At 43.1% G+C, this 23,533-nt stretch overlaps 1 protein-coding gene across 3 annotated transcripts in view; it reads right to left on the bottom strand.

The window, feature by feature from the left end:
* Nucleotides 1–23,533, bottom strand: part of TRABD2B (TraB domain containing 2B) — a 420,914-nt gene that overhangs the window by 45,653 nt on the left and 351,728 nt on the right. For all 3 annotated transcript variants that reach the window (XM_084637376.1, XM_084637375.1, XM_084637374.1), the window contains one exon: nucleotides 9,828–9,918. In XM_084637376.1, the coding sequence (XP_084493502.1) occupies nucleotides 9,828–9,918 (91 nt within the window). The remainder of the gene's footprint in view (nucleotides 1–9,827; nucleotides 9,919–23,533) is intronic.

Here is a 23,533-nt window from a genome sequence, read left to right as displayed (position 1 = left end):
TTCTCTAACACAGATCAGGAGTGGAGCTGGGTAACCTAGTTGCAGCAAACCATTTACTGGATGAATTTAGCTCTTCTCAGATGATCAGGAATGAACATTGTTAATCAAAATCATTCAATGGGTACTATATGCAAACATATTGTAAATTACTTGCTGACTGGTTCCTCAAGTAGTTGCTATTCGTCATTTGTTAGTTCTGCTACAGGCAAGTTTGAGGAGTGCTTACTTGTACCGGTGAGCACTTACTCCCAAAAGTAGATCCACTGAAGTGAATGTACTCAACAACATAAGTACTTCACAATCTAGCCCTGTGCAACTGGTCACCTAAATCACATGGTTTGGTTTCTGGATGACTTCCAAATCACCTGGGACTTTCAAGATGGCCATGTGAACACCTCAGCACTACTATAGGTGTGAAAATGTGTTTGTAAGTGTAGTCAGGTGTGGAAACGTGAATATTCTCAGCATTTTCCTTTTCAGCAACTATTCTTGTGAACCGAATTTTACTTGCAGAAATGTTGGCCAAAAGGATAATATGGAGAAAAGACCTTGGAACTTATTTCTTACACCTTGTTTGAAGGAAATCATCCATATTAAATACTTGCTTCTTCATATCATGCAGAATTACCTACAGTTCTGCTGACAACCAAGCGAGTCATTCTAATGATTACAACACATCCCACAAACTCCACTGTTAAAAGAGATGGCTCTGGAAGTAGAAAAGCTATCAGGTCAAATGTGTGAGGCCTCTTTGCACGACAGTGTGATAACGAAGGTAGGGAAAATTGACACTGGGTAGACTGAGTGACTGCAGACAGACTGCAGGCTTCCCTAGATAAATGGACAGTCCTTCAAGCCACATGATGCCACTTTATACCGTTGTACCTCTTGAGCTGGTACAAAGTGGAGCATCACTTTAGTCCAGATTGATATCACCGGGGAATGAATCAGTCCAAAGGACAAGTGCAACATGATCACTGACAGGGCAATCTTCTTTCTAATCCTGTTTGAGTGAGAATGGGCCAATTTCTCTGCTGGTGTAAACTGGCACAGCTACATCATCTAAATTTGGTCCAATATCTCCAGGGCTAGAGGGTCATTCTGTCTCCTTTCTGATCCATTCTGTAGCCTCTCTGATGAGGACGTCAACAAAAAGCTACCATATTATTGCCAGTTCTGGCACTGGTTCCTGTCCTGTTGAGACTGGTCCCATGGGAGATATGCCAGGAAAAGCAACCCATTTCCTGTAGGTCACCAAACAACCATAATGGGCCAGATCCAAAGAACATGGAAGTTCAGCAGAGTCTTTCTACTGCCTTCAATGGACTTTGAATCTGTGGCTCTGTGGAACTGAGCCGTGGCTCCCTTGGCCAAGGAACTAGGAGCCTGGAAGCTCTAGGAGCCCCTGCTCTGAGGCAGTCCATGCAACAGACAGCCTAGGAGTGGGGGAGCCTGGTAGCTCGGGCTCCGCAGCAGAGGTAGCTGCAGAACTGGGAATAATTTCAATTTTTTTCTGGCAAAACTAATATTTTCTTTCAGAAGGTGCCCGATACCTGACAGGTGGCATAAACAACATACATAGACACTGGCCATAACTAAAGCCTTGCTATGAAGTGAAAGGGTCTTTAAGTTTTCATTGACAAGTTAACTCTGCTTCCCTACCCCTGATTTTGAAACCTTTCCCTATTTCACCCTCCTCCCCCCAAATATTTACCTTGAGTGACTCTGCCCCCCGAGCTAATTGTGGAAACAGGGGAGTTAAAATCACGAAGGATGATATTTTAGGGCCATGTAGGAATTCCTCCATATTTCCATGACTGCATTTCAGAAGCATTGAACAATCCTATTCCCCAACTTTAGGTTAGGCAATACATTCACATACACATGGACATGATCCCTATTTAATCCCCATCCCCTCCTCTTTGGAACCATTGCAAATTATATTGTCATGTGAAAAACAATGAATTATGGCTTTGATTCCCTTCTGTCCAGGCTGTGATGGAGCTAGTGAAGGGAGGATGATCTAGAGGCTTGGATTAAATCCCAAAAGTTCACAGTAGAAATCAGGGACTGTTCCAGGGCTGCCACCTGGAAACCATTCAGGGTGGGGGAAAGATATCCAATTTTTTTCCCATCTCAGAAGAGATTTGGTTCAGGGTAGGTTAAAGTTTCAGGTGAAGATTCATGCCAGTTCTTACTTGATCTGAACCAGTTCACCCATCTCCAGACAAAGGTGTCATTTTACATTACATGCTATTTCTCTATCCTTCTCTTTTCTAGCAAAACTTTACCTCATTTGACTTCAACCATTCCACTCTGAGAGTGAAATCCTGGCCCCAACTGAAGTCAAGATTTCACTCTATAGATCTCCCTTTCCCCCCTTTCTCTCAATCTACTTTCACAATGTTCTTTGTCTTACCCTATCTTCTTTAAACATCGACCTCTGCATAATTTGCCTTCTTTGTTGATAGACCATCCCTTCCAACTCATCCTGTTCTTTTCCACCTGCCAAAAGAAGCCATTTCAAAGTTCATTTCAGAGACAGGTCAGAGATGCAAAGTTGACATCTGGATGTGGATCCAAGCTTCGCCAACATTTGCAGCTGTTCAGATCCAGAAGGACTGAAGCTCGCTGCAAAGCTGATAGCCACATTCAGACCTGAACGGCTCCAATTTGTGGGTGGGTTCATTTCTGGAATTTTGGTTTGGGATCATGGCCAGTTAATTGGCAGTTTGCTGTTCTGGGAAGTGTGATAAGAACTTTGAATGATGGGTGTGATGGATCCGTATAGCTCAGAGCACAGGGAAGAATGATGGCTATTGGCATGTGAGAAGGGAGATTTCCAACCAGTGGGAAGGTGTCCAGCATTATTCATCTTTTTGAAGCTGATCCTTCTCATCTGTAATACCAGACTGTGGTATAGTACAAACACGGCTTTATTTCTGCAATTAATTAAACATATTGTTTCTTCTAAGACTTAGACCCAGATCCTCAATGGGAGATAGGCATCTAAATCCCTTTGAGGATCTGGGCCTTAAGCCTACTGTTGATTAGAGAGAATTAAGCTATGTGAAAAGTGCTATCCATACCAACTCTGGGCCTGATCTTTGACACCCAGGGCCAGTTTTAGGAGCTGGGGCACAGAGTGGTTGTCTTAGGTGTCAACTTCCAGGGTGCACTGTACTGCTTAGCCATTTTTTTTTTCTTCACTGATTGGCTGGCTCCATTTTTCTTTGTTCATTTCTTTTTGGCTTAGTTCTCAGGAGATGGGGGAGGGGGTGGCACGGAAAACATTTTCCACCCTGGGCAGCAGAATGCTTAGCAACGTTCCTGCTCACACCCACGCAGATACCTAGAAATAAGAGCAATGCCTATATTCTATGCAGCTTCAGGGTCATAGATTTTTTTCTCTCATGCCCAGCATCTATTCTTCTTGTTGACACAGCAATTCTTAGATGCAGCAGATCCCATGCTCACAGCTAAAACAGCAGCATATAAAAATAACCATCGAGCTAATTTGTTTGCTGCTGCACCTCCAGGTTACCTTCTCTGTAGTCAGTGCACCATTCATATTTCTTTAAAATCAATTGGATTTGGGACATTCAGATGCATCCCAGGTGTGGACTGCTTGCTCTACCCTGTACATTCAGCAGCTCAGCCTGCAGCAGGTATATTCAGGGGCAAACTGTGTTTGCCTGCATTATGCCTATTACTCTTATATGCCAATCACATGCATTCTGGAACATACCTGGGACATACCACAGCAGTGAAGGGGATTTTTAATAAGGTAAATTGACAGCAGGAATCCCATGGGTTTCATCATGATTGATATAATACAACCCTTAAGGAAGTAATAAAGTGGAGGCCATTGCATTTTGGTTTAGGGTGTCATACCCAAAAGTGCTTAAGGGCCAGATTTACGAAGGTATTTGGGCAGCTAACAATGCAGATATGTGTCTAGTGAATATACAAAAGTGATGAAGCAGGTTAGATGCCTCGCCTGCCAAGGGATTTTGCAAATTCCATGAGGTACCTATCTATATCTTTATGTGCCTAATTACCTTGGTCAAGCTGAGAGTTAGGCACATTTGAAAACATTCCCCTTAAGTACTAGTCCTCTCCATCAACAAGATCAAAATGTGCTTTGAGTGGATTGTGATGAAATAAATATTTTTGAAATTGGATCCATTTTTTTCAACCCGAAAAAATGTCCTCATATGTCCTCAAAATATATTTGCTGGGTGAGCTGGAACAATGTTTGGATTTTGTTTTTCTCTTGTGGATCTCATCATGGCCCCTAAATAGAGGTTTCAGACAATGAATGGCTAAACATAGGTCTCATAGCCTTGCCCCAAGATAACAGCAAACATTCTTGTCTTGTGCCTCTTTCATTGAGGAAGGGAGCACATTCCACAGCAAATCAATCTTCCCTCTCTCTCTCTACTCCTTTAGAAAGCAGGGAGGGGGGAAATTTTGCCTCATACAGATTCCAATGGCTTGAGCAGATCTGTTGCCGCAGCTGCTGCAAATTTAATTTGAAACAGCAGAACTAAAAGATCAATTCAGGAAGCACCTGCGGCCAATGATGATTCTCTATTGTTCAAGAATTCTCAGACTCTACCCCATCCTTCAGCCGCGCGCCAAAGCTTTATGTACTGGATACAGTCTCATAGGCCAACAAAATGCACGGTAGTACTCCTTTCCATCAAACCACTCTGTTGGGTGCTATATTTAATGATATGTTCTTGCTGAATGGAAGAATATAAGCTGTGCTTTTATTTCCGTCCTTAACCTCATGGGACTATACAGCAGAAATTAATCAGCATCTTTCTATATAGGCTTCTCATCCCAGTGGAAGCAGCAAGAGGCAAGCCACAGCTGATACCTGGATACTGTGCCAAACCAAAGAAAGGTACAGCATTCTCTCTCCTCCATGACTTGCCAGCAGGTGAGGAGCATGGCCTTTGGGATGGCTTGTCCTACAGTCCTTATGCACAGGAGAGCTTGGGTACCACAGTTGTCCCTATCACAAGAGCACACAAAGTCAGAAGTCTACTCAGGTCCTCCTCCATGGATCCATGCAAAAGCCTGGCCCTTCACTTTCATGGATTCAGGAAGGTGATCATCTCTGCTCTTCTTAGCTAGGTTTTATTTTTGGTCAAATGTATAGAATTAAGCTTTCAAGGTAGAACACTTCAGATTTTATTCTTTGGATTCTGCTTTTGTGCTGTTTGAGTCTCGCACTTCTTCTAACACACATGATGAAATCCTGTAGGTATTTCTGGAGAGAATCTGAATATATTCTTATGCTTTCTGAAACTCAAATAGATAGACAAACGTGGCCTATTGGTCCATCTCCCTGCCAAGGTAGGATTGTTCCCTATACCATGGAACAGCATCCAGTGTTTTGTCAAAGCTAGTTCCAAATGATGGGTCTTCTGACTTTTGTCTAAAAAGACTGTCCTGCAGCCTAATATATCCCACTGTCAGGAAACTTCTCTTAATGTCTAGCCTAACCTTCCTTTCCTTAATTTCAACCCTTTACACCTACGTAAGCCCCCATGTTCTACCCTAAATTATGCCTCTCCATCAGTGTTCCCACCATTCAAATATTATGCCCCCTCACAGTTAGCAGATCTATAAGATCTATAAGACCACAGTTGGTCAAGCTATAAACATTTAGCCTTTTTAATTTTTTCTTGCAAATCAATACATCCATTCTGCCCATGCCCACAACCAAACAATCCAGTCAATCTTCTCTGAGCTTCTTTCAGTTTCTCAACTGCCTTTTGCCAATGTGGTGACCCAGAGTAGAACACAGTGGACTTGGTTCCCTTCTCTTTTATGCCCCTGTAATGCCATTAACCTCAGCAAGTTACTTCGGGTCTACGCTGGCATAAGTGAGAGGAGACTCAGACCCATTATTTCATGCGCAGTCCTACAAAGATCATGAAGAAAGCTCCAGAAAGTGATGTCTCCCTGCATGAGACTCAAAACTGTATGGACCTTTTTATTCTAGCCAAACTCATGTTTAATTTGCTGTCCCTTACCACTGCAAGGTACCTCTTTCATCAGCAGGGCTTTCCAGGTCTTCCCCTCCCTTTCTGTGTATTGGTACTTATTTTGATTTAAATGGTTAAAAAATATAAAGACATCTATACTAGGCTCTAGATCGCCTATCACTCTATTAATATTACAACATAAACTCAGCACCATTAAACAGTCGATCAGACAGGAACTCAGCCTCTTGGTTGTCTCCAAAAATAAGTCCTTTCTGCTCCTTCATCATTCTGGGAGCATACCCTCAACCCTCTCCAAAACCCCTGTCTTTTGCAGCGTGCCCAGAGGTAGCCAAATACAGACTATTCCAGACCCAGGGGGGAAGCACCCTCCGTGGTCCCCACTTGTCAGCAGCGTCCTTGCTTTTACAAAGGGGAACCAGTGGGAGTATGGCAGGGGGAGAGAGGCAATCCTGTAGGTAGACAGTACATGTGGTTTCAATTATTTTCCTTTCAGTGTATTAGGTTCCATGTCTCCAAACCCAATCTCACTTTGCTGTTTTCTGTCTGTCTCTGAACTTGCTAAGTTGTTTTTTTAACATTTCCTCTGTTCTGAGTGATGTTTGCAAATTAGTATCATCTGTAAATTTCATTAACATGCCATTTACGCCCTCTTTTAAACCATGAGTGAAGACATGGAGTAAGATCTCTCCCATGGCTGACTGATCTGTCCATCTAGGCATTTATGCCATGTTCCTCAATGTAGTATACTACTAGACCCCTCCTCCCAACTCGATCCATCTCACATAGAATCATAGAAATGGAGGGCTGGAAGGGATCTCAATATGTCATGCAATCCATCTGCCCATGCAGAGGCAAGATTAAGTATGCTTCCTGACAGGTGTTTGTGTAATGTACATATAAATATCTAGCACTGAACTCCCATCTCTCCCTTCACATGCTTGCTACGCTATAGAATGCAAGTTTTCTACAACTCTTTTTTATGGGAACAGAGAAACACAGGCATCATGATTCTAGGAGACAGAATATAACATTTTACTCAGTCTCCCATAAAAAACTCAACCTGGACCTGGAGGACCAAGAACGTTATGGTTTTAACTAGAGCTGCTCAAAAATCTTCAACCGAAACATTTTTCAACAGAAAAGTTGGTTTTCGAATAAATGACTTCTTCTTTTTTTTTGGCAGAAAAGGTCTTTGATTTTTTTGTTGGCAAACAGAAAGCCCCAAACCTGAAAATGTTGGGCCTTTTTGTTTTAATTTTGTTTTTATGAACTGTCAGAATTATCCATTAACATTTTGATGAAAACCAACTCTTTTAGTGGTTTGAGTTTTCATCAACATTTTCTGACTAGCTCTATTTTCAGCTTAACTCCACAAGCTCTTCTCATTTACAAGTGATTCCTATCTTTCTACCCCAATGAATTTCCAAATTATATCTGAACATATGCCCTTCCTTCCCTCTTGTACCTTTTAATTTCTTTCTCCGTCTGATATTATTTAACTCTGGAGTTTTATGGCTGAATAAACTCTGTGAAGCATTTAGGATAAACTTTGTGTCAGAGATACTTATGCACCATTAAGCTTTATCATATTCTATATGAAGGACTGCAGGAGTTTTGCAAACAAGATTCAAACATTAAGACTATATCAATCTAGATAGTGTCTTTGTACAGAGAACACAACCAGACAAGATTCATTAGTCCTGCAATTAATCCTGTTACTGAAACTCACCTCATATTTGCATTGGGCACTGTTAGTTCCACCAGGGACAGGAAAATGTGGCAGATCTGGCAATTTCCTGCAATATCCTTGGGAGACCTTATTAAATTATGTTTAAGTATCTTTGGAGCCCATTGTATTAAATGAATTGTTTATGTATTCTTGTGGGCTGGGATTGTATGTAACCTCTGGGGTGTGGGGGGCGGATGTGATAAGTGCGAGAGCTGGGAGCTCAAGGGACTATATAGAACTATGTGCCAGGCAAGAATGGGCTTTTGGAACAAAAGATATTAAGTTGTTTTCCTGGGAATTTCTCCAGAGAAGTGAATGCAAATTCCGCACCTCTGGGTATGCAAAAATCCAAAATTGAAACTATGCCCTGAGGAGCAGGCCATTTTCTGCTGGTCACCTCTTACAAGAGGCCAAGATCAAAGGGCCAAGCTGTATAAAGTAAAGACTGAACTATCCCTGGTGGTGCTGGTTCTGAGACAGTTATGAACTTGTAACCCACGGGGAAAACCCAGCAGTGGATTTTGAAGGACTGACACCTACCAGAGCCTGAGGTTGGAGTTGGGGTGATTTCGGGTAAGCCTTTTAGCATGCACATAGGTTCTTTTATTGTTTTTAATATGTTTTCCCTCTGATTATTTTTTACCTTAACAATAAATGTTCTTGCTTATACAGAGTGGTGTACAAACTTATAGATGTGGGCCAAGATGTTGTTCACAGCCTCTGGAGAGCAGGGGTGGTGGAACAATCTGTATAGTAGGGATGCTGAGGGACATTGAATCAAACTGTAAACCCTGTATATGATGGAAACCACTTCAAGCCAGGGGATGCAGCAGCACCCCCCCACCCCCACATCCCTAGTTCCAGCACCTACGCTTAGGGTGACCAGACAGCAAATGTGAAAAATCGGGACAGGGGGTGGGGGGTAATAGGAGCCTATATAAGAAAAAGACCCCAAAACTGGGACTGTCCCTATAAAATGGGGACATGTGGTCACCCTGCCTATGCTGGAGAGAAAGCAAAACACAGACTCTGGCCAGTTTAGGCCATCTAGCTTGCTGGGAATAGCACGGTGTAGGCAGAGAACTGCGCTGCCAGGAAAAACCCTAGTCAGAAGGGAGTGAGATGTGGGTCTCTGTCCAAGAGAGGTGATGGCTGAGGAGCCAGGAGCCTAGCGTGGGTGCCATAGAGGGGAACACACGTGCGATTGCTCAGAACTGTGGTACTAGCAGTTATTCTGAGCACAGGATTGCTAACAATCTTAGGAAGAAACAATGTCAGCCAATGTTATCTCCAGGGTGCACAGGGGAGGATGGCAGTGCAAAGATAATGCATTTCCTTGGATACTACCAGAGAGGAGAAGATTGCTCCAAAGCACTCCTCTCAGGATGTGTGCTTTGTCTGGGACACAGATGCACGAAAGGGCAGATCGATATCCCTGTGGAGGAAAAAGGGGCCTGGCACAAAGAAGCATCAACAGGAGCTAAAGTGGCAGCTCCTTTTCCAACAATGCACCATAGCCCTGCAGTGTTGAGGTGACTACTGCCCCCAGGGAGAGGGGAAGAGGCAGCGGGAAAGCTGCCGGGGAGAAGCTGACAAGGACAATGGCGTTTCTTAATGAGTAAAATAACTCAGCAGAATGGTACCACCTCTCAGTACATTGACTTGCTCTGGTCTTCACCATGGTGCATCTGATCTGGTCTGAATCATTAGGTGCTGGAACCAGGGTTGCTGGTGATGCTGCCGCACCCCCTGGTTTGAAGTCGTTTTCAGGGTACACAGAGTTTACAGGTTAGTTCAATGGCTCTCAGCACCCCCACTTTGCAAACTGTTCTAGCATCTCTGTTGTGAATAAGCAGTATCTATATCATCTACCCCGACAGGGAGCTACCTGCTGCCACTGTATCACACCTTTGATATCCCTTAGCTGACGCTTCAGATGCCTTCCTTTGAAACGGGTAGCTGTAACTTATAGGGAACTTATAACTCACCCTCTTCGCTCACCAAAATAATCTTGCTCACTCGCAGAAAGAGAGAGAGAGAGATAGAGGTTAAAGGATCTGCAGGCAGCTGCTTACTTTCCAATTGGTTGTCCAGCAGGTGTATGCTCCACTTCAAAGCCTGCTTGTCTCAGCACATCAATCACAGTATTGTTACCCAGGAAGTGACCTAAAACATGGACAGAAAAATAGCCACGTCACTCAAACTGCTCCTTGAGGGTACTCCCTCCGTTCGACCCAAGCTTGGAGGAGTAGGTTACCAAAGACTGGGCTGGCTCCAAGGACAACAAGTCATGGCAAGCAACTGGTTGGGGCCCCAGAATCCTGAACGAGACTCAGCTGCTCACAGCCTGGTCCACTACTCCACTTTGGGCAGTAGCAAGGAGACGAGCCAACTCACAGCCTGACACGCTGCCCCCTGCGGGCCAGGGATTGATCAAATGGGTCGGCAACTCAAGGGCCAATTCTTCCACGGCAACTTGGAGCCTGCAGCTTGTTGTGTTAGCTCTGTACAGCTGCCGTTTTAAACACGGGTTCATGCACGCCCGCTAAATCATCCCCTCACCCGGGTTTTACAATTGTTCCTGCAAACGGTGAGAGAAGTATTATTAGTCATCCTAACTGTATTCAGACTAAGCATCTATTCAGGAGTAAGACTGGGGGGAATGCAGGACTAGATGACCTCCTCAGGTCTCTTCCAACCCTAATCTTCTATGATGCTATGACACAAATACTCTACTAAATACCACAGTGCAGTCAGGCCACGTTTATATCCCTTGTTACCTAGTGTTCCTAACGTCTGTGCGAATAGGTTAGGCTTGTGTGATTGTTTAGGGCATAGTATTTTCTCTAGGAGAATTGGCTGAAGTGGGACTCAGAGTGGATAGATGGATCTTATGCTGGTTCTCTGCACATCGGTGAATTTCAGCATTGGTTGCTAACCTCAAGTATTTAAAAAAAACATGAGATCAGCTAAAAATCAAGAGATTCATGAGAATGAATTTTGGATTCTTTTCATTGGTCCGTGGGGTTTCGAGCCTTTGGGATTTGTCATAAGGTGCCTTTACCCCATACTGCCCCATTGGCTGAGTGTACTATGGCTGGCAACCCCAGCCTTAGTTTCCCTTTCTGAGGTTGGTCTTCTCAGCTTCCCAGATACAGGTCTGTGTGGGAGATGTGGCTTAGCTCTCCAGCCAAGTCACAACCCATGTAATCCCTTTTGGGGTACCAAGAGTCCAAACTGAAAAGTTCCAAGCAAACAAAAATGTTCTTCTACCCTTCAGGCCTTCTCTTCAGCCCACTCGCGGGGCCTTGTTCGCAGCCTCTTTCTGAAGCCCCACCCCCTCCCTGGCTTCAGAGCCTGAGCTGCTGCCTAATCTATTTTTAGTACCATAATGCAAGCCCCAGTCTGTCAAAGAGGCTGAGGGAACTTGGGTTATTTAGTCTGCAGAAGAGACGAAGGAGGGAGGATTTGATAGCAGCCTTCAACTACCTGGAGGGGGGTTCCAAAGAGGATGGAGTTAGGCTGTTCTCAGTGGTGGCAAATGACAGAACAAGAAGCAATGGTCTCCAGTTGCAGTGGGGGAGGTCTAGGTTGGATATTAGGAAAACACTATTTCACTAGGAGGGTGGTGAAGCACTGGAATGGGTTACCTAGGGAGGTGGTAGAATCTCCATCCTTAGAGGATTTTAAGGCCAGGCCTGACAAAGCCTTGGCTGGGATGATTTAGTTGGGGTTGGGCCTGCTTTGAGCAGGGGGTTGGACTAGATGACCTCCTGAGGTCTCGTCCAACCCTAATCTTCTGTGATTCTAACCCAGGCTCTGAGACTTGCTGCTGCGGGCAACCACTTGCGTGTAGACGCACCCTAAGGATTCAAGGGTAATTCAGTCTCCAGTCTCTTTTAAGCCTCGGTCTCCCTGCCTAAACTGCCGACAAGGATGCTAATTAGTATCAGTTGTGAGTGTGATGTGGTTATAGGGCTTTAGTGCAACCCGCAAGCATCATAAACAGTTTTTAGCCAAAAGACTTTTCTTTAAAAGATTCAAATCACATTTGCAGGCCCTAACTTGTTCCAGGATTCCACTGCCTCCTTTTCAGAAACATAAAAAATTGATTTTCCCCCTGACTAACTTGCTTATAACTAAAGCCAAAGAAGCAGTCCCAAAAATGTGTTCCACGCCCTCAGAGAGGAGAGCAATGTGACATTTGTGAGCGATTGATTTGATTTGATCATAACTGGATTTTTTTAAAACAATGCCAGAGCAAACAAAGGCCCGATCCTGCAACTGGTTGAACAGAGGGCTGAAAGTGGAATCGGGAACAAAGACGTCTCCGTGTCCATACTCCAATGTCCTAGTTTTTCTCGACATGGAATACAAGTTGCCAACAATTGTATTTGTAGGAACAAGTGTCCTGAATCTTATTAACCTTTGACCTTTATATCATAATACCAAAAGAAACCCAATTATAATTCTTCAAAGCTCTTAATTAATTTAGTCCTGGCAAAAAATAGCATAATAACAACCCTAAATCCACATCTATCCTCATCATGACCAGGCAGCAGCGTTACCAGCTTCCCAACAACGCCCTGTCAATACATTCAGGGGTGAGAGATATTTTGGCCTTCTGATCCTTTGGCTTCTCTGTTAAGACTGCCAACAAAGATGCCACCTGTGGATCTGGTTGGCTTTTGTTGAGTACTTACGTTATTTAGATTGAGGAAAGTATGGGATGGTGGCAGTTTTGGTCTCACTGCATTCCAAATTTGGACACATTTGTTTTCTGCCTTCCGGCATTTGTCGTGGACTGAAATACTACAGTGTTGGGGATAACTTGTATTAATTAACAATTTTTGTCATGCAGACACCTGTCGACCAGGATGTGGACAGAGACCATTAATCATTTCACCCAACAGTTTTTGGATTCTATTCATTATTTGTCTGGAAGGAGTCAAACCAGACATGTAAATGTGAAAAGATCTGCAATCCATCACTGTGCCTTGAGCCCTCCAGTCTTCTGCCTTAATTATTCATTAGGAAAACATCCCAATGGTATCGGAGGGGTGCTTAAGATTTGCCCAGAAATTGGAGGGGATAAGAGAAGTTCCTGCTTAGTGTCAGAGCCAAAGATTGTTCTTGAGATCAATATTTTTCAAAGCAGATAGTTTGCACTAGACAAGAGTTGGTGCCCACTTACTCCAATGTCCAACAGTCTATCTCTTGAAGGAACTAATCCTTCCCTGAAAGATCACTGTGGAAACAGCAGAGCTGGTTTTGAAGTGAGAAACTGGCCAGACAGCATAAGAATCTAACTACAAACACCCTATTAACGCAGACTGTGTAGGGTCAGAAGTTTGTCTCTCTTGGGGTACCCAGGTATTTTCAAAAAGTACCTGCCTGGATGAGCAAAGTCTAGAGAGATTCAATCAATAATACCAGCATATACAGACAAGCAATAGGCCAGACATCTCATCTCTTCGGTCATAGCCCTAAGCCCACTAAAATCAGTTGGAGTCTTTACATTGACATCAGTGTGTTTTTGGACCATGCCCTAATTTATAACTAAACTGAATCTTTTATCAGTGAAACACTGTAATAAGCAACATAGTGAGGAGTCTAGTATACAAGTCCTCTTCAATCTAACCTTAAATATTTGCGTATTTGATTTAGCCTAAATGGCAGAATCTGAAACCCCTTAACTTCTCCCATGAATGCATCCTTCCCACTTTGCTGTGTCTTGTTTGCAATGATACTTGAATGTTGACCAGTTTTGCCTTGCTGCTCACTTTACTTCTCCTCTTCGCAATATTCATTCATTCCTCCCCCCCTTTTTGGAATACAAGCTGCTGTGCCCAATTTATTATCTCTCCATGAATAAATCAGAGGATCTGAAGACATGTTCTAGCTCAACCTGAATTCATAGGGTTGATTCAGGAAGCACTGAATGAAATTCTATGGCCTGTGTTAGGCAGGTCAGACTAGATGATCACAATGGTTCCTCCTGGCCTTAAAATCTATGAAAATTGCACACACACTGTGACCTTCCTTGGTGGCACATCTTTGTTAACACCTTAGTGTTCTCTTTGTTAACTATTTACAGCAGTGTATGATTTTCAATGGATCAGTCGGCCAAATGAATGCCAATTTTACCAGCACACTCAAAGGCATTTCAGTGCATTGTGAACTAATTCCCTGTACTTCCTGCCACTTTATCACTACAACTGTTTAAAAAGAAAAGAATAAAGATTTTGTAAAATTATTTTCATTTTTATAATGGCTTGGGTATATTTCATTCTCTCTCCACCTACTGAAAAATAGCAATACCATTTTTGCTAACGCTTTCCAAATTAATTCCCTTTGTGTTAGAGAAGAAGCCTGGAAAATATCTCCCTAAAAGGTAAAAACTTTAGGAAGTTATAATTATTGAAAACTTTGTGCATGTGGAAATAGATAGATAGATTTGATAGATAGATAGTTTAGATAGATAGATTCGATAGATGGACGGATGGATGTCAGGTCTTCTGACCTGCTACTCACTATTTATCCTGAACCTGGATGAAAAATCCCTTTAGTATTATCCTGATTTATTGTGACAGTTGATGAGTGCTAGGGCTAAAAAGGTCAGAATATCTACTGCCCTGGGAATGCCTAGTAAATATGCAGAGAAAAGCAGGTAAAAGGAGAAATAAAAGACCTGGTACATAGAGGTTTATGCAGTAATCCCAATATCAGGCACAAAGATGAATACTGCAAAATCTCCACTAACAATTTAAGTTAAAATAAGTTTCATTGTTGCAAATAAACCATGGTCATAAAACACTGGGTATTATATTTCTAGGTTTGGAAGGATTTGATTTTTATCAATAAATGTTAGTAACTGTTAATTTCACCGTATACACACAGACTGACAGAAATATTTCCCTCTATAATAATCAAAATCTACAGACAGGGAAAGTAAGAAAAATACAGCCTAAGAGTTTATCAGAGTTTGATATAAGGATATTTACTTTGCATATTTTGACATGCAATGTTGACAACTTGTGTTTTAATGGTTATAAAGCTTTAACATTTTTTAATCTCAACGCCTACTGTCATTAAATAATTATTATCTGACACTCCCATAATTTCCTGAAACTGTAAAAATTTAAAATAGATAAATATTCAAAAAATACTTAAAGCCCATAATTTTGCACAACTGTGAAGTTTTAAGTAAATAAAAAATACAAAAAAACCCCAATATTCTGTCAAAATTACAAACAGAAAAAAAAAAGAAAAGAAAATTCTCCCAAGCCTATAAATATATCTGTATGTATGGTGCTCATGACAATACAGGGCAAGACTGTTCAAATGATAAATGGGTACTGTCACAGGTATTGTATAAAATTAAAATTTGAGCCATCTCTTAAAAAACTCTGCCACTCTACATTTCTAACAGGTCCTGGATTGATGCATATTTAGAGTCACCTTCTGCCCTTTTTTACTGAACTCGATTCACCAGTAGAAGATTAGGACAAGATCCAGGACAGGAATGGGGAGTAAAGGCAGTCCATCTGCTTCCTAAAGAAGACTTGATACCAATGACTTCTGCTAGAGGTTAATTTTTAATGCTAAACATACAGTGAACTCAAAGTTTGGCCACAGTTTACTTTAATAAACTCACTACTTTGTAAGAAGGATCTCTTTGTGTAACTCCCAAATGAAGTCAATAGGAGTTTTAACATTGACTTCATTGGGGCCAGAATTTCACCCCTTTAGCTCAAGTGGTACGAGCCTGTGTTTTGGGGTTGGACGATCTGAATTTCTCAGTGAATGTGTTTTCACAGTGCCTAGGGCTGGTCAAAATCCTCCCACTTCACCTTGTTTTTCTGATAGAAAACTGCTGTTTTGACTAAATGGCAATTTTCAGGGCACGTGTGTGCTTTCCTAACAAAAAAATTGGGATTTTTCTTTGACTGAAAATTGACTCATTGACTCAAAACTGAAAATCAGTGCAGGGATTGGGGGGGGCGCGGGGAGGGGAGGGGGAGTGTATGTGGCAGGGTAGAGAGGAATTGGCAGTTTTTAAACTAAAAGACAAAATAACCTTTGTTCTTAATTTTTTGCCAGAAGTCCAATTTTTCCACTGAAAATGACAATGAAAATTATTTTCGTTTTCATTTGGGGCAAAATATTCTGGGTGGGACTTGAAGGGATGTTTTTCAAACACCTCTGAGAGGGAGAACCATGTAGTCCTAGATATTAAAAATCTACCTTGCCATCTTAGACATGAAATACCATCAACATTGTTTCTAAGCATCAGAATCAAGCCACAGCCCTAAGAAGTTAAATAAGCCCACGGGTTCTTACAGGCAAAAATATTATCTTGTTTTGGTGACAGGAGCAAGAAGAATGCTTCTAAGCAAATGTTATGTGCTTTATCTGGATTTGAAGATCTACTACAAATTACTTTGTCTGTTCGCTTCAGGATTCGTTGTTCTGGGGCTTAGAGGGATAAAGTGGTACAAAGGAGCAAGAGATAATTCCCGCACAAAAGGCCTCCATGGCAGACCCTTTGAAGTCACGCTAAGAAAGGCTTGCTAGGCCATTAGCTGACACACAGCAGAAACCTGAACTGTTTCCATGCGCACAACAAGCCGAGCTATTTTCCGCACAATTAGTCATAAAAAGGGCCAGTGTAAACTGTGTCGGGAGGTCTCAATTCTTTACATTCTCCATGCCATGAATCAGATGTTATGTATAATGTTAGGTTGCCCTCAGGCTGCTTTGCAAAGAGCAGCCAGCAGTCTCTATTCCTCGCTTTCTCTGACGCTGATTTTCAATGCATTTGGCACGACCCCGAGTGTTTATTGTAGTTAAACTTCACAAGAATTAAGCAATCAGCTGAGATACAAAATCAAGTGCTGTATATTCACCGTTGCAGCAAATATTTACTGGCTTCTTCACTGCTTCTCCAAACTGTGTATTTTTTCAGACAGCTCTAACTTAACATTTGCAAGGCTGAGTGATTCGTGCATTAGAAAGATACCATGCTATTTTAGTAAGCAGTCAACACGTATTGCCCTCTGGATTTTTTAACCTCTCCATTGTGTCAATCCACTCTCCCTCAGTGACCTCATGCACACTCTTCTGCCAGCAAACTCCATTCCTTAACATGTTGTGTCCTATCATTTCATCATTATGGAGCATAATTGGAAGAATGGAAATTGGAAGAATGGCTCTATCTATCAGAGTGAGGTTCTAGAACAGCCTTCTAATAGGAGTAGCAGCAGCAGCAAACAACCTACTTACTTTGAAGGTGGAGTTCGGTAAGTTTATGAATGGGTTTATATGATGGAATTGTCACAATAGCAGGAGATTGGACTTGAGGGCTCAAGATGTCCCTTCCAGTCCCAAGTCCTATATCCTAGGTTCTTATGGATTTATGGTTTAATGTCAAAACCTTGCAATGTTTGTGATTCCATATGGTTCCAATGTGAAATGCTGCATCTCTCCTTTTGCTCTGGGATTCTGCGTTTCAAATTCAGGGAGTATGAAGCACCTCAAAACCTGTTCCCTGAAGCAGAAGTCTCATGACAGCACTACCCCGAGCAGACATTCCTTTTTCTAATACAGCTGCCTCTTACATTCAGTTGTGTTAAGTCCAATCCAACACAAATAGAGAGGGTGGGAAAAGGCAGAAACATTTTGGTAATACATTTTCAAAATTTTGCACAATCACTTCTTTGTTCAAAATGTCAAATGTTGGGAAAAATAGTGAAAAAACATTAAAAATAAATTCTCAAAAGTGTTTGCAAGACCAGCTCCCCCCGAAACATTGAAAATTCTAAAATTTTCGACACGCTCCAAATAATCGTAAGCGATGTTCATCACGTTTTCTTTTCTTTTCTCTTTTCATTCATATTGTGAGTTAATTCAGTGTTTGTGACAATAATAGTGTCCATGACAATATTGTCGTGAACGCTGAATTAACTCACACTATGCTTCTCCAAACGGTCACCTTCTGTGGTGGGCATTGATCCTGACTGGGGGCTACTGGGCACGATCATAATAGGAACATTTAAGAAGAAAGACATCAAGTAGCAACAAGATTAATAGGGGCAAATGCAGTATGAGTTTCTTTACCACAGTACCTTACTGCTGATTTTCAGCACCTCTGCCATTCCAGTCTTCCTTTTTCTCCATGGGCACATTCATCCACCCCAAGACAGACACATCTACTTAATACACCCAATCTTGACCTTCACCATCCCTTGCTGGTCTAGCCCTGCCTCTTTCCCAGATGGAGCCTGCATCCACACATGCACCCTTCCCCCATGAATCTGTTTAATGAACCTCAGTCCTAAATTCTCTTTTGCTCCTTTATGGTAGGTAACAGGGCTGGAGTGGCATAAATTGGCCCTAAAAGGCTCAGTTCACACCAGGGGAAGACTCTCCCAACACACACACTGTGGAAGACAATCTGAAGGCTGCCTTCTGCACCTCCCGCCCCCCCACCCCAATAAACCATAGCATGTGGCTAGGGCCCTACCAAATTCACGGCCATGAAAAACACGTCACGGACTATGAAGTCTGGTCTCCCCCAGTGAAATCTGGTCTTTTGTGTGCTTTTACCCTACACTATCCAGACTTCATGGGAGAGACCAGTGTTTCTCAAATTGGGGGTCCTGACCCAAAAGGGAGTTGCAAGGGCATCCCAAGGTTGTTTTTGGGGAGGGTCACTGTACTGTCACTCTTACTTCTGCGCCGGCTTTGGAGCTGGGCGGCCGGAGAGTGGTGGCTGTTAGCCGGGTGCCCAGTTCTGAAGGCAGCACCATACCAGGCCATCCTGACTTCTGCGCTGCTGCTGGCGGCGGCTTTGCCTTCAGAGCCGGGCTCCCGGCCAGCAGCCGCCGCTCTGCAGCCACCCAGCTCTGAAGGCAGCGCCGCCGGCAGCAGCAGCGCAGAAGTAAGGGTCGCAGAACCACAACCCCGCCTACAATAACCTCGTGACCCCCTCGCAACTCCTCTGCGGGTCAGGAGCCCTACCATGACAACGCCGCGTCATTTCAGATTTAAATAGCTGAAATCATGAAACTGATGATTTTTAAAATCCAAAGACCGTGAAATGGACCAAAATGGACCATGAATTTGGCAGGGCCCTACACATGGCACAGAGGGCTTGACGGAGGCAGGTCGGGGGTGGGAAGGAGCACTGCGGAGGTACCAGGCAGCCTGAAGAGGCTGCTGCAATTTAGAGAGGCCCCTACATGGATACCTTAGCTATGCTGGAGGCTGCCCCAGCCCCTGGAAGAGGCCAAGATCAGGAGGGAGCAAACTTCATGTAAAGCCACAATAGCCCTCTTAAACGGGCAACACAAAATTGCACCCGCGGTGCCTGCCCTTTTCAGAAAAGCTGATCGTAGGGGTAGGGGAATGAGAGTCACAACAATATTTTGCACTTAAAAGTATTATATGAATGGGTGGGTGGGGTGGGGGTTTCTGATTCCTTATCTTGGGTGGGGGGAATTGAGACCAAAGTGCGCGTTATAGCACTTCTGTGCAAAAGACGTGCAATGCTTTTGCAGCCTTATTTTAGACACAGCTGAAGAAATCTTTTTCCCATCCTATTTGATGTGGTTCTTCTCGACCGTGCAAAGCACTGACTCACAGCTGCTTTCGGACACCGTCATTGGAATTAAGAAATAAAACATAAAAGGGCAAAAAGGGCAGCACTTTGAACCCCACGTGGGCCCCACCTGCCACTCCATTCCTTCCTGACGTGTAATCACCTCTCCCGCTACAATTGTTCAGTTCTTGCAAAATACATTTTGGACCAGGGCCATCCTGTAGATTATTGGAGAGCGACTTAAAGCCCAAAGTCAATGAGGTTACTCCAGGCGGATGCCCGTGTAACTTTGAGCAGCTTTTGGTCCCCCATATCTCATTTAGAGCTGCAGTGTTGTGCTGTTCATAGAGAATCAAACCCCCAAAAGCTGCACAGACCACAGAGACTCCGTCCAAGATACTGTTTCTTGCTGTCCCTAGAGGTAGTGAAAACTCATTCTTTCAGCACATCTCTGCTCTCATGTCTTTCCTTCACAGCTCTTTCATTGCGCTTAGTTCTGTTGACTATGCGTCTGTGTCTTTCTCCCATTGGGTCATCTTCGTCTCTTCTTCCATGCTGTCACCTCTGTGTTTTGCTAACTGTTTTTCTACAGAAAATGGGTTTTCGAGAAAAACTATTTTTGGCAGAAAGTGTCTGATATCTGAGGAAAAAAATGATTTTTCAACAAAAAAAGAAAATTCAACAATAAAAAGCTTTCATTTTTGGCCAATCAGCTCCCCCTGCAATTCAATTAAAAATGCCATCACAGTTCCTCATGTGAATTATAATTTGGCTGTGTTATACCCCCATTCTCCTCTATGGGCTGGGTTCCCCAGCTGGATGTCATTTCCCATTATGCACCATGGTCAAGGACTCCCAGAATGCATCACAGCAACTCAGCAAGAGGGTGCAGAAAACAAAGGTATCCCAGTTTCATGCACATATATCACACAGTGGAATTTTCCCACTGAGAGCAAGCACATAAGAATGGCCCTACTGGGTCAGACCAAAGGTCCATCTAGCCCAGTATCCTGCCTTATGACAGTGGCCAGTGCCAGGCGCCCAGAGGGAATGAACAGAACAGGTAATCATGTGATCCATCCCCTGTCGTCCATTCCCAGCTTCTGGCAAACAGAGGCTAGAGACACGATTCCTGCCCATCCTAGCTAATAGCCATTGATCAACCTATCCTCCATGAATTTATCTAGTTCATTTTTGAATCTTGTTATGGTCTTGGCCTTCACAACATCCTCTGGCAAGGAGTTCCACAGGTTGACTGTGTTTTATGTGAAGAAATACTTTGTTTTATTTTGTCAAAGGATGACCACTGTACATTTTACTGTAAATATATTAAATACGTTCACTATTGATTGGGCATTGGGGTTTGATTCTAAAGAGAAGAGGAAGACAATATAGGAAGATGTCCACCTTTTACATAAGTACCATTCATATTATCATAGTCCTGTTTCTTTGGGATCTCAGCTTACTTCTCGTTCTGATGCTAGATGAACCTGCAAAGAATGCATTTAAAATGCGAACAGGGTCTTTTTGCAGGGGAACTTAAAGAGACATGATTTTTTAATATGTATTTTTTTGCTTGTGATTTTTTGCTTGTGTGGGAACTGGCATTTCCATTTTGTGAGAAATTCTGTGATTTCAAAATTTGTTCCACACTGTAATGAAAACAAAGACTATAGAAATTCCCCACAAAACAAAATAAAAAAAAATCATTTCGGGTTAGATGAAAAAAGCTCCTTTTTTGCCTTTTCCCATGTTTATAATATGAAATAAAATGAATGTTGAAACGAAAAATCATTTCCAAATGGGAAATTGATACCTTCTGTTCTGGAAGTGTCAAAACAGAACGTTTCACCCTGCTCAGATATTTTTAATATTTATTCCCAAACAAAAGTTAGTTGCAATTGACGTTTCCATGGAAAGGTTCGATTGAAACAAAGCAGCATTTTCTGATGAAAACACGTTTTGTTGGAAAACATTCAATCAGCTTTACTTGTGATAGGAGCTGGAATGATATCACCAGGAAATGAAACCCATGGGGAAAGTACAGTGCGGGCAGCAGTGTCACACTGCCCTGCCTTTTCCAGGGGTGTGAGAGCAGCTCACTGTCTGTGACCCATTCTGTCTTGAGCCTCAGCGGAGACTAGGGGAATCAGTGTTTATCCCTTTTACAAAAGACGGTTGTAACATGAAAGAAAGGAAAGGTTTTGTCCTTTTGATGGAAACAGATGCTTTTCACCACTATTTATAGGCTGCTCAGATAGCACGGTAAGAAATGCAATCACCATGATTCACGTTAGTATTTACTGAGCGCCATCAACAGGTTGGGCAGTGTTCACAGTCTGGAAGAGGATGCAACCTCTCTCCCAGGGGTGTCAATGACTGGGATTGTGGCTTTGGTAAAGTAGGCAGTCTCTTACTATGTGACTCAGATCACCAACTCATTTCACATACACTACTGACGAGGAACTATGCTTCAGTCACGACAGCTGGATTCAGACAGGTAACCTATGAGTGAAGTGTTTCATATCCCATTGCAAATCCTCCAAGCCATTTTGGAATGTATAAGGTCTTGCTTGCCAAAAGCAGGGGGTGGGAACTGTTTCCAGAGCTCACAACTCTGGCTCCATTTTCTGCGAAGGAGATAACTAAAGCGATGTGAACAGGTTACTAAAACAAACACAACGATAAACCCGAGCCTGACCTCAGCAGAGTGCAAGGCTGAGGAAAGCTCCTGACAGTCAGGGAAAACTGTTCTTGCTCTCTGAACATTTCAGCCAGTTTTCTAAAATATTTTTGTCTCTCCCTCAGCTAGGACCCAATCCTACAGGATGGGGATCTGATTCTGGGTATGGCCCATGCTGAAAAGCACAATGTGTATGGCCTTATCATAGAATCATAGAATCATAGAATATCAGGGTTGGAAGGGACCCCAGAAGGTCATCTAGTCCAACCCCCTGCTCGAAGCAGGACCAATTCCCAGTTAAATCATCCCAGCCAGGGCTTTGTCAAGCCTGACCTTAAAAACCTCTAAGGAAGGAGATTCTACCACCTCCCTAGGTAACGCATTCCAGTGTTTCACCACCCTCTTAGTGAAAAAGTTTTTCCTAATATCCAATCTAAACCTCCCCCACTGCAACTTGAGACCATTACTCCTCGTTCTGTCATCTGCTACCATTGAGAACAGTCTAGAGCCATCCTCTTTGGAACCCCCTTTCAGGTAGTTGAAAGCAGCAATCAAATCCCCCCTCATTCTTCTCTTCTGCAGGCTAAACAATCCCAGCTCCCTCAGCCTCTCCTCATAACTCATGTGTTCCAGTCCCCTAATCATTTTTGTTGCCCTTCGCTGGACTCTCTCCAATTTATCCACATCCTTCTTGTAGTGTGGGGCCCAAAACTGGACACAGTACTCCAGATGAGGCCTCACCAATGTCGAATAGAGGGGAACGATCACGTCCCTCGATCTGCTCGCTATGCCCCTACTTATACATCCCAAAATGCCATTGGCCTTCTTGGCAACAAGGGCACACTGCTGACTCATATCCAGCTTCTCGTCCACTGTCACCCCTAGGTCCTTTTCCGCAGAACTGCTGCCTAGCCATTCGGTCCCTAGTCTGAAGCGGTGCATTGGGTTCTTCCGGACCCTGCACTTATCCTTATTGAACCTCATCAGATTTCTTTTGGCCCAATCCTCCAATTTGTCTAGGTCCTTCTGTATCCTATCCCTCCCCTCCAGCGTATCTACCACTCCTCCCAGTTTAGTATCATCCGCAAATTTGCTGAGAGTGCAATCCACACCATCCTCCAGATCATTTATGAAGATATTGAACAAAACCGGCCCCAGGACCGACCCTTGGGGCACTCCACTTGATACCGGCTGCCAACTAGACATGGAGCCATTGATCACTACCCGTTGAGCCCGACAATCTAGCCAGCTTTCTACCCACCTTATAGTGCATTCATCCAGCCTATACTTCCTTAACTTGCTGACAAGAATACTGTGGGAGACCGTGTCAAAAGCTTTGCTAAAGTCAAGAAACAATACATCCACTGCTTTCCCTTCATCCACAGAACCAGTAATCTCATCATAAAAGGCGATTAGATTAGTCAGGCATGACCTTCCCTTGGTGAATCCATGCTGACTGTTCCTGATCACTTTCCTTACAGAAAAGCCTTTTGGAA

This window comes from Lepidochelys olivacea (assembly GCF_965140295.1).
Source record: "Lepidochelys olivacea isolate rLepOli2 genome assembly, chromosome: 8".
Classification (NCBI taxonomy): domain Eukaryota; kingdom Metazoa; phylum Chordata; order Testudines; family Cheloniidae; genus Lepidochelys; species Lepidochelys olivacea.
Note: the sequence above shows the minus strand (reverse complement) of the source record. Positions and strands in the feature narration are given on the sequence as shown.